The sequence below is a fragment of the Protopterus annectens genome, chromosome 14.part0 (genome assembly GCF_019279795.1).
Source record: "Protopterus annectens isolate FY-2018-M chromosome 14.part0, PAN1.0, whole genome shotgun sequence".
Taxonomy (NCBI): domain Eukaryota; kingdom Metazoa; phylum Chordata; order Ceratodontiformes; family Protopteridae; genus Protopterus; species Protopterus annectens.
This window is the reverse complement of record NC_056748.1, coordinates 804,313,748-804,330,130: the sequence shown is the minus strand read 5'-3', so window position 1 is coordinate 804,330,130 and position 16,383 is coordinate 804,313,748. Positions and strand designations below refer to the sequence as shown.

The 16,383-nt window shown below is 38.6% G+C and overlaps 1 protein-coding gene across 1 annotated transcript in view; it reads right to left on the bottom strand.

Annotated features, from left to right (window-relative positions):
- TRIM8 (tripartite motif containing 8) overlaps positions 1-15,080 on the bottom strand; it is a gene marked incomplete in the record, with an annotated part of 261,822 nt that extends 246,742 nt beyond the window's left edge. Inside the window, 2 exon segments of the mRNA XM_044056545.1 lie at positions 12,487-13,603; positions 14,851-15,080. Coding sequence (XP_043912480.1) covers positions 12,487-13,056 — 570 coding nt within the window.
- Positions 15,081-16,383: the final 1,303 nt, after the last annotated feature.

Below are 16,383 nucleotides of genomic sequence, written 5' to 3'. Positions count from 1 at the left end.
AAAATTAAATTTTAAAAAAAAAAAAACCTTAAAACCCAAAAATTTTTAAAAAAAAAAAAACCCCGGGGGTTTTGGGGGCCCCAAAAGGGGGGGGGGCCCCCTTTTTTTAATTTTTTAAAAAAAACCCCCCTTTTTTTTTTTTAAATTTTTAAAATTTTAAAAAAAAAAAAAAGGGTTTTTTTTTAAAATTGGGTTTTTTTTCCTTTAAAAAATTTCCTTTTTTTTTCCCCTTTTTTTGGGGGTTTCCAAAAAAAAAAAGGGGGGGGGGGTTTTTTCCAAAAAAAAATTTTCACTTTAAAAATTTTTTTTTTATAAAAAAAAAAACCCTTTTTTTTTTTTTTTTTTTCCCCCTTTTTTTTTTTAAATTTTTTAAAAAAAAAAAAAAAATTTTTAAAAAATTTTTTAAAAAAATTTTTAAAAAAAAACCCCCCCCAAAAATTTCCCCTTTTCCCCAAAAACCCCCCCAAAAAATTTTTTTCAATTTTTTTTTTTTTAAAAAAATTAAAATTTTTTTTCCCCTTTTCCCAAAAAATTTTTTTTTGGTTGTTTGCCCTTTTTTTTAATTTTGGGGGGGTGGTTTTTTTTTAAAAGTTTTGGGAAACCCCCCCTTTTGCTTTTTTAAAAAATTTCCCAAAAGTTTTTTTTGTTTTGGGGGGAAAAAAATTTTTTGGGTTTTAAAAAAATTTTAAAATTTTTTCAAATTTAAACCCCAAATTTTTTCCCCCAAAATTTTTCCTTAAAAAATTTTAAAAATTTCCCTTTTTTAAAAAAAAATAATTTTTTTTTTTCCCCCCCCCTTTTTTGGGGTTTTGGAAAGGGGGGGGGGTTTTTAAAAAAAAAAAAATTAAAAAAATGAGACAGAAATTGGACCCGGATAAAAGGATATAGTTCAAGATCAGACTGAAAGTTAAAAATTAAAGCTCTAAATAGTCCCAGAGTGGTGTTAAAATGTAGGAAACACTAAACCATGGTGAGTCTGTGGGTACGTTTCTCCTTTAAGACCGTGAAAGACAAGGATGACACTTGTCAAACATTTTTCGTTCTTTTAAATGTAACATCCCAGATATTTCCTAAAAATCTCCAACTGCTGTTTAGAAACGCTAGATACAGAAAATGGATTACGTGGCAACCAAAGTAGAGTTTTAGCCTTCCTTTAAAAGTTAGTTCATGTGGTTATTGCTTGCATGTCTATGGACCAAGAAATTTGCCGAATGAAAATTCTCACATTTTATTTTTGGGGTGATTACTTCAACTCAAGCAGTCAAAGAGGGGGAGATGTTGCACTTTATAATGACCAAGCGCAAGGCTAAACATTGCGAGTGCACTCAATTTTAATTGCTTTGTTTCTATTTTGGGCTAAACCATTTCAACTTTGTTAGCATTTTTAGTTTAAAATGTCTCAATTTTGGTCACTGCTAACCTGAAACATACTTCCAATATAAAGTGTTGGAAATTACCTAGTCACATTTGTGGACTGGGAATTCCATTTGTCCCAGGAAAATATTGCTAATACACCCTAAAGAAATCCCCCCATAACCACTCGCTCTCTTCTGGTCACATACTCGTCTTCAGTGCTTAAATATCACTTGGAACAATTTCAGATTACACTGCTACTTTCCGGACTAATGCAATTTTTTTCATACAGGTTGCCCTTTCCTCATACTGCAGGAGTACCGTTTTGAATCAGTGACAGAAGCGGTGCCATTCTTTTCAGTTTAATTGAATGATGGTGCCTGTGCTAAATCAAGCCCACTTTAAATGCTTTTCAAAGCTACTACACCTTCCCTCATGCTTTGCTTGATGTGTTAAAACGTGGTAGTCAAATGTAATGGTCCTATTGTTGGTCTGCGACAAAGGTATCACTTCAAAGAGATGGCAAGATTTGCAGAATTCACTATATTTGACCACTAAGTGTTTTGTCACACTGAGGTACTGCATTGCGACATTTTGCCAAAGTCTACCAGTATTTGCCTCAGATAATATCAATAGAGCTTTGCAATCTTTTTTAAGCCATAGCCCAAATACATTTAGTGCTTTCCCCAGGCATAGCTTGGCTGACTTTAATGGGGCTGTTTAAGGAAAGGGCACTGGAGTAAAATCAATGATTGCAAAGTCATCCCCAGTGAAACAGTCTCTCAGCATAAAACACTGGTTGCCACAGTCAGCTGCAAGCAGTGGTCAGAGAAGGCTGAAGACCTAGAAGTTGCATGGACAGAAAGCACAAACAGTTGAAGAAATTACATAGGGCTCTAGCAATGCAAGAAAAGGAGGAAAGAGGTGGAGCTGTAGATGAATGAAAGTGCCTCAAAATGTGTGAGGACTACAGAAAACCCCACAGAAGCTGTACTTCCCCAGAAACAGCCTACAATGACAGAAGAGGAGCAGCCCAGCCTAGAAGTAGCAAGAATAGCACTAAATAAGAGTCAGTGAATGTAACAGGGTCAGATGAGGTCACATCAGATATGATACAAGATGCTGGGTGACAAGGGGGAAAAAAGGCTCCTGAGGGTACTCTTACAAGTGTGAAGAGAAAAATGTATCCCAGATGACTGGAAAATAAGCATACGTGCGCCAGTACAAAAACAAAGGGGACATCCACAACTGTTGACAGTACAGAGGTATCAAACTTCCAGTCACATTGCATGAAAGCTCTGGAAGGAATGATAAAACATAAGATGGGAGATGAGCAGTTCAGATTCAGATCAGGATGCAGCACAACAGTAAGGCAGACAGTTAAGAGGAAGCTAGAATTGAAGAAAAGTCCAACTGGGCATTCCTAGACTTGTAGGAAGCATATGACAAAGGTCCCAAGAAAACTGATTTGGGCAGTACTGTGGTGATTTGAAGTCCCAGATACATTCGTAGAATTAGTGTAGGCTGTGTACAAAGACCCAATGACTCAAGTATGAACAGTGCTTGGCCTTAAAGGGTTTCATAATGGGAGTGGGTGTACACCAGAATTCAGCTCCAAGCCCACTGCTGTTCATACTGGTGATGGATTACATTAGCAAACAGGTCGGTGGGGACAGAACAAAAACTACTGCATACAGACGTAGCATTACAGGCAGACTGACGAAGGACTTCAACAAAGGACAGGGCAACGGAATCCAAAACTGAAAGCACAAGGGATGACAATAAACCCAGGTAAGAGACAGTGGTAATGGCAGCAAATTGGGGAAAATCAGAAGCACGTGAGAATTTAGACAGAACGGAAAGGAATATAGTGGAACGGGAAAAACACCCCACAAACACACCACTCAGTGAACGAAGTGTCCTTACATGCAACAGGAATAAAATAACTAATAGTGCAAGTTCTGATGTGTTGCAGGAACACGCTCGTTTTTTAGGATTACATAAAAAAACACCACACATTTACAGCGACCGAAAAATCCTATTACTCAATATTACAAAATGATCATAAATCAAATCCCAAGAAATTCTGGAACATCTCTGCCCTCTACTCCATCCTGGAAAAAAAGGAGAATCCCTGCCCAGATCCAAAATCTTCTGATCTATCCTTGGCTACACAATTTAACTCTTATAGATTCAGTAGTCAAACTCACCACACCTTTCACTAATAATGTAACAGGCCAAACCCCATCTCCCTCCACAAACTCAACCCTCTCCAACTCCACCTATACTCAAGCTCCCTCTCTTTCAAACCTATTCCTGTTAGCACCATAAAAACTGCTAAAACTGAAACCTTGTTCAGTTGCCCCAGATGAACTTCCATCTTTCTCAAACTAGCCGCTGATGGCATAGCTTTTCCCATCTCTATCCTAACTGTTCCATCCGAGAATCTTGTGTACCCCTCCTCTAGAAACAAGCTTTCATTATTCCCCTCCACGAGGGAGGCAACAATACTGAAATCTCTAATTTCAGTACTATAGCCATCCAATCTCCCATTTCTAAGATTCTCGAAAAATGCATCCATCTACAGCTCCTACCCTCTCTCGACAACCAATTGCGGACCTCTACACAATATGGTTTTAGACCAGGACACATCACCACCATTGTCCTTTCTTTCCTAGGAGCCATTAATCATGCTAGTGACTCTAGCAACATTATATCCACCCCTTCTTTTAGACTTGTCTAAAGCATTTGCTTCTGTTTCTCAAACTTCTTTTGTCCAAAATCTCTTATCTTAATCTTTCCTCCTCCTCCATCAGCTAGTTTTCCAGTTACCTTTCTAATAGACAGCAAGCTGTCAAATAGAAACAAACATTCTCTCTTCCTTCCTCAACACTCTTACAGGTGCCCCACAAGGTTCCATACTTGGCCCCCTACTGTTCCATCTTAATCAATGGACTTGCACTGTATTCCAAATGCTAAGCTAATCCAATACGCCTAGGATTCTACCATAATCTGTTCTGCCACATCCTAACCCACACTCTTGAAACTCACTCAAGATGCCTACTCTTGTACAGAGTCTTGGATGCTGAATAATCACCTTGCCCTCAGCCTTTCAAAAGCCAAAATAATCATGTTTACCCCTTTCTAAATTTTCAGATGAGCTCCATTTCCATAACTAGCCAAAACTCAACCCCAGTTGAAATAGCTCCCCATATTCAAAACTTCTAGGAGTCATTGACTATCAATAGTTCGATACCCACCTACAAACTATTAAGAAAACGCATTAAAAATTGGGCATGTTATATCACCATAATCATTATCTCACTCCCTCAACCAAGCACACCCTCTACCACTTATCTTATTCCCTCTCTTATGTACGGTGCCCTTCTCCTTACCAATCTTCAATACTAAAGTCTAAGCTTGCTTCCTGCTATAATAGGATGTCTAAGTTTGCTACCAAATCCAAATCCTCCTCCCACCACTGCAAGGCTCTCTACTCCTTGAACCGATTTAGAACTCACTCTCCTACATTCAGCTCTCTGTTGCCCATAAGCTCATCTTCAAACCTTTAAAATTGTCCCACACTTTCCTCCACCCTCAAAAAATGCACCAACCCAACAGACTTTAGGGCCAGCAACCAAAACCATCTGGAAGTGTATAAGCCTAGATGGACCCCAGGGACACTTCTATTATTCTTCTCTCTAGCACGAAGAAGGAATTCCCTCTCTCCTCCAATTCGAACCATCACCAACCATTCCTCCTTAAAAACCTAAACCACTCATACCTTTCTTCTCACTGGGAATGATCCTGTTCTCATCCCACCTGAATCCATCCACTACATTCCTACTCTACATCACCTTACTTCATCCTAACTTTAATCTCCACTATATATATATATATATATATATATATATATATATATATATATATTTATTCACTTCTTCCTCGGTTGCCTCTCACCCCAAATAACTGGAATTGTAAGGTACATTCCTCCTACAGCTCCTCTCAATTCTTACCCAATTATGTCCCATTAATGTACACTCCTATTTCATAACCCGTCTTTTTTTTTTTATTCTCCATATACTATGAACTTGTTGCTTTCATACTTTAAACTAGGTATAAGTAAACTTTTTGATTTCCACTGTTAAATATGTATACAAGTTAAACAGTTTTTGATCTTTATTAACGATCTATATATAAAATTATAAACTGATGACTTGTACTATAAAACTAGCTTTTCGCCCCGGGTCTCCATTGAAAATGGGCTTATTTTTGGCCCAATTCACTTTCCAGGTAAACAACTGGAAAATAAAAAAAAATTGGACATTGAAAAGCTCAAGGGAGTCATAGTGTTTATCCATCCTCAAGGATAAGTACATATTGTGACTGGTCACACCACCTCCTTTGGTTCTTTCATACTCTGTGGTCTTAACATATGGAAGGCATTTTAGTCCTGCATGGCTGGGGTGCTTTCCACACCTTTGAGCCATGTCTCGGTGACTGCACAGACGTCAGCATCTTCCCAAGTGAGGACTATTTCCAGGGAGTGCAGTTTCTGGTTTAGATTCCCATCATTAAGCAGCAGTACTTAAAGTTTAATTTCGAGAAGATTGTTATGTTGACAGGTTATTCTGACACTGCCTAAAAAAGGCACAACAGGGTTAGCTACTGCCTTTGCCAGTATCTGAAAGCCTAAAAGCCTACAGGAGACAGGTGCAGACCATCTCTGACAAAAACAGTGTGGCCTCTCCACCAGTCTTCCCAGGCTGATAAATATTAGATCCCCATATGATGTACGATTCACAGCTACAAGAGACAAGAACATTCAAACAGAAATAACAATTCACCTCAGGGTGTCAGTTACTGTGAATCATTATGCCCGACACTCATAAGTTATGTATCACTACAATGGCAAAAGTTCCAACTCTGAAAATAAAAACATACCAAATATATGAGAAAAGTCCCACGAAGAAAGCAATCATTCGTGTTAACTAGGTAACACTCACTAGTACCCAGCATAGAGTAAAGCAGACAGGGTTGCACAAAATCCTCATGCATTTGAAGCATCTTTCATTTTTCTATCCATGTTAGCATCCGAGCCAGGTTGCTTAAAGGTGGAACCTGAGAAGTCTGCAACAATTACATTATACTTTTTGAAAAGTAAAACAGAAAGAGACTACGGTTAGAAAACTCACCATTCCAATTATCACCCTTAATGCGCAAGTCAAAAAACGACCACCTATAAATGCATACTGCTCAGATCATCTTTTCCTTAGATACTGCGGACCCATGTCAGTAGAATGTCAACATGACAAAATATCTTCAACACAGCATTATACCTGCCAACAACACTCATCCACCCCACTTTTAGTGCATGGTGAAAAACATTCTAAAAATAATTACATTTCACACACAGTATGTCTTAACAGAAAATTGCATGGTCTTAACTACAAAAATTAATGTACCCTACATTAATAAATCACGGACATTTGGAAGAGAGACATTGAGGTTACATTATTTTGGGATGCATCCAGAGGCATAAGTATATTAAAGCATAAAACACACACTGGCTCAGTCTACACAACGGTCTTAATGCACATGCAGCCAAGCATATAAAACCTGACCACAACCACATTTACACACACATGCACAAGTGAGCATAAGATGAGGATAACTTTGCAACACCACAATAACTTTGCAACACCACAATCTTAGAATTACAGCAAAGGAATGATTCTCAAATGCAGCTCTATTACCACTGGACAACAGGGAGATTTATCAAGTGTTCAATACTGTAATTTGGTTTTACGCACCATGAAAGAATGATGCAACACAATGAAAAAACAAACATTTTAGGATTTCCTCTCCACCAGAACTGGTTAAATGTGAAAATGAAGAAAGTTGCATCATACTTCCCTTTAACAAAAGTGCAACATGAGAAAATGTGCATCTGCTGCAATGGAACTTAAAAAACGAAACCTAACCCTCGACTCAGTAAGCCCAAAAGTGAAAGTCTAATGCTCCTTGATGGTGGTAGTACTGATTCATACAACTACTCAACCCTCCCACCAGAAGAATCCAAATGGAAACAAAAACAATTCAACACAGTCACGTGAAATCCCTTTTTGGGCTCATAAAATATACTAACCGTTTTGGGATATAAAAGGAATTACATTTTGTATTATGAAACAAGTTTGTGAGCAGCAGATGCTATAGGAATTACTGCTTTGCTAAACAGAAAATATTGCTGGATGTAGACACAAGCACAGTGCACTGAAAGGTACTGGGGCTCAGTCACCTATGTGATGTGGGTTTGCATGCCATCCACAAAGAAGGTAGGGTTAGGTTAAAATTGTCAATGTTGGCAACAGTGCAACTGAACACAGCTACATGACCGACCCCCCCCCCCCCCCCACCAAGGGCAGCTCCTGCCAACTTCACACCAGGTGGAATCCAGCAATGGAAGAATAAACAGGGAGCAAGGGGAGGCTTTATGGTCGGCAAACATAGTGGGCAAATGTCAACTAGAGGAAAACAGGATCCAAAATAGTCAAACTAGAAAGAATGCTTTATAAAAAGGTCACTGAAGGAAAGAAGTGGCTTAAGAAACAAACTGCAGTACCGAGGGGGACGGCGAGTACGAAAAACCAGGATAATGAAGCAAAGCATGAAAATTTGAGCTACATAGAAAAACATCCCTTCCCTTAATTTGTACACAACCCTGCACTAGGTTCCAATGGAGAAAATGTGATTTAAGATGAACAGTTGCCAAAGGGGCACATTGAGTCTAGAGAACAATAAAAGGCTTTCAGCCAATAAGTGCAAGCTGAAATGGAAAAGGGTGAAAAGAAAGGACACTGCGTACACACAATGTGGATGAGTCAACACAGATCAAGAAACACTATGAAGGCATCAAGGTCATGAACAAACTGACACAGTAGACAAAGTCCGGGTTTTGAGGGTACAAGTAACAGAGCAGAATTAGTACAGGTTCTTCCACTATCAATATTACAAGACTAAAATTCCCTTATAATCTGAAGCATACACACCTACTTGCAATTTTAAACTATCCACATCTTAATGTGGGGTAAACATATAGAAATACAAGAAAACTGCTTGAAGACTTGCATCTTTTGGACAGACTGCACAAGGAGGATGAACTGTTGACCTCTACTTTGATTAACAAGAGAAAACCAATTGTAAAAGCTGTCTTTTCTAAGGCTAGATGTTTCACTTGCTTTGGAATCAAATTTCTACCCAATTTCTACCCTGGTAAAAACAGATAACATATCAATATTAACTTCTGCCACCCATGAGCAGCATCCGAGAGGTCAAATGCCACTCGAGAGACTGGCCAAGGCAAACCAAGTGTTACACAATGGTTCTTATACAGTAGAATAAAATTGATCAAAATATTAAATCTTTCCAAACCAGCAAAAAAAGGGGATGCAGATGCTCTCCTCTGATACTTAATACCCGCCACATAGCATAGGTCACATCTCCAAAAAAAAAAAAAAGCCCTAGGAAGGAATGACTTTTGGGGGGGGGGGTGCCTGTAAGCACTGCAACAATTCAAAGTGAGACTAATATGCAAACTCCACCCTCCAAACCCAGAGACAGACATTATCAGGATGTAACCTAGCAAAGAATTAATTGGCATTTCAGTGTGGACTACTGCTCTTCCCTGAAGAACTGGCCTCTAAATACCAGACACTGCTTCACCAGTTTTCTTTGGTTACCATCCAAACAAGCCTTAAATTCTGCAACAACCAACAGCAACACCTTGCATCATACAGAGTCAAATGCTGTGATTAATTCCAGATAACACACATCCACAGGGATCTTTTCTGCTCATGGGGTGATGCTGTAATTAATAGCATCAAGAACAGTTATGGTGTCAGTCAGAAAATCATCAATATCAATCACCTACTCCAAGGAGTCACTCTCACAAGCATTTCTAGAATATAGAAAAAGACGAACGACTTTTCTAATACACCCATCCATCCTCCCCAGTAAGCCGAACATTCACGTGAACATCTAGCTCCTCACCTTTCTGTGAAGGGACACCTGCTAGCAAACACATATCAGTCACTGCAGTTCTGAAGAGAAACCCCACAGTCTTACCCATGGTTTACTGTGCACTGCTGCATACTCCTTCAGCACGCTGGGAATACCCAATCTTAAAGTTGTGCCTTGTTTGCCAGACACTCCACATTCCTACCACATACAGTGGATATAAAAAGTGTACACACCTGTTAAAAATGCCAAGTTTTGATGATAAAAAAAACCACAATAAACAATTTCAAAACTTTTCCCACCATAAATGTGGCCTATAACCTGTACAATTCAATTGAAAAACAAAACTTAAGGAAAAAATATAAAATATACAATAAGCTGGTTAAGTGTGCACACCCTTAAAACTAATACTTTGTCGAAGCACCTTTTGATGTAATTACAGCAGTCTTCTTGGGTACACACCTGCCATCAATTAAAGAGAGATTAACCTCAAATAATAATAATAATTTATTATTATTATTATTATAATTGATTAGGGCTCAAATAAAGTTCAACTGTCTTAGGATTTTGCTGACATTTACTCAGTTGCCTGCTATAGCAAAAGCCATGGTTCGCAGAGAGCTTACAAAGCATGAAAAGGGATCTCATTGTTGAAAGGTTATCAGTCATAAGGGTACAAAAAGAAACTTCACAGCATGGGATACATCATGGAACACAGTAAAGACAAGTCATTAAAAAGTGGAGAAAATATGGACAACAATGACGTTGCAAAGAACTGGATGTTCCTCCAAAATTGATGAAAAGACAAAACAAAAGCTGGTCAGGGAGGCTGCCAAGAGACCTACAACAAAACTGAAGGAGCTGCAGGAATTTCTGGCAAGTACTGGTTGTGTACTACATGCAACAATCTCTCTATATCTGGACTATGGGGTAGGGTTGCAAGACGGAAGCCTTTTCTTACGCAGAAAAACAGGCCTGGCTAAAATTTGCAAAATACAGTCTCCCAAAAGCATGTGGGGAAAATGTGTTATAGTCTGATGAGACCAAGGTTAACATTTTTGGTCACAATTCCAAAAGGAACGTTTGGCGCAAACTCACTTCGCATCACCAAAAGAACACCACGGTGGTGGTAGTAGTATCATCCTGACCTGAAGAGGGCTGTGCACAAGATACGCACTAGCAATCTGACACAACTGGAGATCTTTTGCAAGGAAGAGTGGGCAAATATTGCCAAGTAAATATGTGCCATGCTGGTAAGACTCCTACCCAAGAAGAATGAATGCTGTTATCAAAAGGTGCTTCAACAAAGTATTAGTTTAAGGGTGTGCACACTTACGCAACCAGCTTATTGTACTTTAGTTTTTTTTATAAATTTTCCCCTAACATTTGTTTTTCCAATTGAATTGTACGGGTTATAGGTCACATTAAAAGTGGGAAAAGTTTTGAAATTATTTATTGTGGTCTCTTATAATCACAAAAACTTGGCATTTTAACAGGGGTGTGTACACTTTTTATAATCCACTTATCTCCCCAGTCATTCCCACACATCTGCCCCAATATCTACCTGTTCTACATCTTCCCCTTCCTCCATTGTTGCGAGCACACGTGACGTACATAATTACACACGTCAGATGGAAATATCACCCAGCTAGCAGCACATTTTATATTCCCCAACAAACATGAAAATGTATTTTTATCTATCCAGTCGAGCCAATTCAGCTGCCCTTACTTCAGGTAAAATGTCCTACATGTAAATCTTGATAAATGACGTCACAGATCTTCACAAATTAACAATTTAAATGTTATGCATGAATAATCTAACAGTGCTGCTCCCAACACATGAAACATAAGGCTTGTAAAACTAGGTTAAAGGGCGGGCACACATTCATCTGTCACAAGTAATGCACACTCCCCACACAACCAAAAAAATTGTGTGGCCTTTTATACTCGCAGACTCTCTGTCTGGCAACACTAGCAGACTCTCTCAGTCTGGCAACACTAGCAAGTCAAAGTAAAAAAAAAAAAAAAAAAAAAAAAAAACTACGAATCAAAACAGCACTTTCAATCCAAGAAAATCAAGCAAAACTAGCAACATTAAAATTTCAACTGCAAAACTGTTTCAAAAGACTTTCAGAAACAACACATGATCTCCAATGCAGTTTTGTGAAAAGCTGCTTGCAAAACACCTAAAATTAGTCATGTTTGCCAAATAAAACAACCAACCAAGAGACAAGAAATTTTAAAATTGAAACTCAAAACATCCCAACTGTCCAGTCTAAAAGGAACTGCAAAAATATACTCTAATTCTGCTGTACAGCATACAAGAAAAGGGAACAAAGTTAGAAACTGACTGCAATGCAGCTGATCAGCACCTGTGCTAATCAAAATTGCTGAGAACTAAAAAATTGTTTGAGTGATGACCTACAGCTCCACCAACACAACTGCAAATCACACATACACAACCCCCCACTCAAACGCACATGTAAACACAGCAGTATTTATCTATTTTACATTTGTTTACCGGGAAAGCCAAACTGACATTTTCAGTGGAGGCCCGGGGAGAAGAGTTCTGCATGCAGAGATTGCAAAAAAATATACAAAAAACATACAGTATACCAGAAGTTGCACTCTGTACTATTATAGCTGATTATGACTGACATTTGTATTCTACAACCACACAAGTAGTATGAAAACGTATGCACCAAGTCACTCACAACCAGTGCTCGTAGTTATTCTTAGCGGTTCTCCACAAAGGCTAGCATTCCAGTCAGGAAGACTCCAAATTTAAGCCACTCAGCTGAAACTAGTCAAGTATCTAAAAAATTCATCCACTGCAGCAACTGAGAAAAAAAATAAAAAAAATACTCTGAAACACGAACAGAACCAAGTAACACTTGAGGATGAGATTCAAGGTACACCTCAGAAAAAGCAAACAGTCAGCATATACAAGAATCTAAGACCCTGCCCAATCTAGAATTCTAGCTTACCGAGACAAGTGGCTTCAATATAAACACGCAGAGCATTCATCATTATTTTTCAGCTATTAACACAACATTTATAAAGCATAGCTAGAAATACACACACAAAGTTATCAAGGTTTCTTACATATACACTTACCCTTATTTCATTTCTACGAACTTCAACATCCACAACAGAGTGGCCCTGGTGGGATCCATTGTAGTAGCAGCAAAACTGGCAAACAGCTACTTGTTCTGCTTCACAGTGGTAAAGTCTGTATGCATTGTGCTGTGGGCAGCTCCAAGCCCTCACATCCTCAGTCTCTACTAGTAAATGTCCCCGAGTTGTAGAAGGCTGCTGCAAGTGTGTCTGCACATGTGACTGGCAGCAGGGTGCCTCGCACCGGAGGCACATTTTCTGAGCAGGAAGTGGAGGTCCCCGCCGGCAGAACACACAATGCAAAATAGAAGGGGGCTTTTCAATGTTCAAAGAATTGAACTTGTCCACAATGTTTGTCAATTTTAGGTTCTTCTCCAGATTGGGCTTCTGATTGTAAGCCTGGTTGCATTCTGGACAGCGGACTAATCCTGACTCTTTGGCCCAGGCCTCCCCTATACAACCCCTGCAGAAATTGTGCTTACATGGTAACTGAACAGGCTCAATAAAGACATGCAAACAAATAGGGCAAATCAGCTCCTCTTCAAAGCAATTCTTCCAGTTTTCAGCCATTTCATTAAGTCTCAATTTAGTTAAAAAGCTAATTTTCTCAAGTTCCCAATTGTGGTTTATACTATAGTTCCAATTCTGGGAATCCAGTACAGTTACCCAAGTTTGTGATCATTTAGAATGCCATCCACACAATGCGAGTACAATTTTAAAATGTTTCTCCGATACGTGGATTAAAATGTGTAAACATATGCTAGACCATAGACCTTAAGATAAGCACTTTCATTTAATTTCCCCTTTTCAAGTTAAAATGTCTTCCACAAATTAAAAAGCTGCAGAGTCTGATCAAAATCCATCCAGACTATGAAGCCCTTAAGGAATAACATCAGCCATGATGAGTCCGTTCCCCATCACCCCAAAGTTTGTGATAAAACGGCTATTTAATTGGTTTGCAGTAATTCCTGGCTAATAAAATGTTCGTGTGTGACAACCACACAATTCAATCCCTTTCTACTGTTGAAATAAATGATGAAAGCAGAAGGCAAGATGGTATTCTGGAAGGCAGTCCTGCCACATGGAAGTAGTTAAGTCTGCTGCAGTATTCAAAATGCTAGAAAACAAAACAAAAAAGTAAGTAAATACATTCCTTGAGGCACCTGGAAAGTTGAGTCTTTCAGGACGTTGTCTGAAGAAACAAGCATACACAGATCACAGTCCACTGTGGGGGGGGGGGGGGAACTCCTGCTAAAAACCTCATCATACAGCTAATTATAATAACTGCGTCTGTATGTTTGGGGCAATTATTGTCCTTTAATAAAGTCAACACCCATGCACATTAGAAACTAGTTTTCAGATTCCAATGAAGAGGTTTCACTATAAGCTTTTTCTTTGAAGAGAAATCATACAAAAAAAAAAAAAAAGACACAAAGACAGCTTACAAACATCATGACCTTTGCTAACCTGAAAATACAACAGTATAAAACACGAAAACACTACAAATAAAGACATTTCACCCTTCCCCCATACACACAAAATTAATCTGCATTTTGACAAGAGAAAAAGAGAACTGCAGAACTGGGCAACACCCTTAGGAATAAGGCAGGGCGTCTCTAAGAGCATTCAGCTCATTGAGGGGGGGGGGGGGCACTTCAAACGATCATTACAGCTGTTTCCCCAATTCCTTCCTCTGTCTGCTGGCTTTTCTCACAAACGAAAACAAATCCCACACACACTCGATCACCAGTTTAGTTGGTTCAGCCATTTTGTTTTCTTCACCTTTCAATAAAAAAAGTAATTCATGTAGTTCTACATTTCAATTTCAACCATATACATTTCAATACATCATTTCTTACCCCGGTATACAACAACCATATTAAACGCACTATAGCAAAACAAAATGTAAGTGGCAAGCAGTCGGGTCTTTTTTTTTTCCGTACACCACCCCCGCTCGTTCCCTGTCTGGGGTTACGCAGCCTTGGAAAGCACAGGATATCGCCAAACACAAAGCAGCACTGTTGTGCTAAGCGTTACAATGTATCCACCGAGCACGTATACATTTTTGCTACTAGTATGTGTGTGTGTGTATATATATATATATATATATATATATATATATATATATATACACACACATACATATATAGGCATAAATCCAAAAAGGATACAACAAACTGCAACAAGAAAGAAACCACTTGCAACCCCCTCCCTTTCCAGGGGCAAACGCGTGAACAGTGGCAATAATTTTTTATCAATTCACAGCTGCTGAAAGGTACATTTCGCGATCCAACAAAAATAAATAAAACTCGGTTTTCCTATCCCAGTTCTTTCAAATAAGTAAGCACAATGAATGTATAATACCAAAGCCATTTTCGTAGGAGAAACGGGACGGCAACATCAAAGACTTGAATAAGATCCTTCCTGCCCCCTTGTTAGATCAAAGAAACATTTGCCCCCCTCCCCCAATAGCTTCCCTTCCTTAAAGGGGCAGTGTCCACCCTCTGCTATAATTCCATAACCGGCCATCTTGCGTTTTACAGAGTTAACGAAGCGCTTTCAACCATCTCTGTACTCCACAGTTGCTCACAAACTCTTACGTTCTCGATAAGAAACCAGCTTCCCCAGGAACATAATGCGAGGCCCAGCAGATGACTCTTTCTTCGACCACACTATATGTTTTATGGTCGTGGCTACATTCCCATGGCTGAACGGTCCTCGCCGATGTCAGAACTGACGTCACGAGGCGGGGAAAAGGAGGAGTTGAGAAGGACTAAGCTATGGGTTGTCTAGCGGGAAAGGGAAGTGGTCGGCCATTTTCTGCGAGATATTTTCACGTGCAGTCGGCCATTTGCTGCACGATATCTTCAAGTCTAGTTATTCATCTGTATTAATATCTAATTGTAGTTATATTTAATAGTTACGAAGTATATATTTGTATTTTAAAAAGCAATGTACTGTTATGTTTTAAAAATTAATTTGTAGAGGTAACAATGTTGATTTAAATTTCATTTACTACCTCAATGGTTTGGTTCTAAAACTCTCCTCAATGAAAGTAGATTTTTTTGCACGATTTAATTTGTCTAAAATGCATTTTTTATCAGACTTATATTTGTAATCGTGTGTTAAATGAGAACTTTTGATATTTTTGGGACTGATGGGTATGTAGATTGGTCATAAAGCAGTGAGTTAATTGTCTCTTGTAAACTGTTCATTAACATTGGTTTTAATGTAAAGATCCATGCATTGGTAATAAAAACATTGTTAACTATAAGGATTAATTTTATGTGCCAGAGTAGTCTTGTTTATAACAACATGTTCAGGCATAAGAAACGTTGTATATTCTGTTGAAGTTAGAATTTACATCTTGTATCTTGTGTAAAACGAAGTTTCCAGTGTTTTTATTATGTATGACTGAATGTGCCCAAGTATGTACGCATTGGTGCTTAAAGCAAGCTCCACCTTAGAACTCAAAAACAAATGTTTAATTGTATCTTTGTTTTCTGTGCTATTGTAATTCTTCAGCTCACTCCACGTGCCCTTTCACAATTTTAATGTGTTTCCTACAGAATGGAGGATGATAGGGGCTGCCTTAATAACTGATCTTGTTTTCTTGCTTTCAATCCTTCTTTCCATAATACATTTCAAGTCTTCTTTATATGAATTGTGCTAGGCATAAAGAAGTGTTATTTTCTCATGCCATAAGATAGAATGGCAGGAGTGTGAAGCACTATAATTTAACACACCTTCTGGAGCAGAGTTGTTTCTATGTGTCCTTGAGTGAGCCTTACATATGTGTCTGTCAGTGCTTATTCTATGCTGTATCTGTTAGTCACTTCCAGCAAAAGAAAGTAGGTAAATAGCAGGCTTCTGCAAAGAGATTCTTTTATAGCTCTA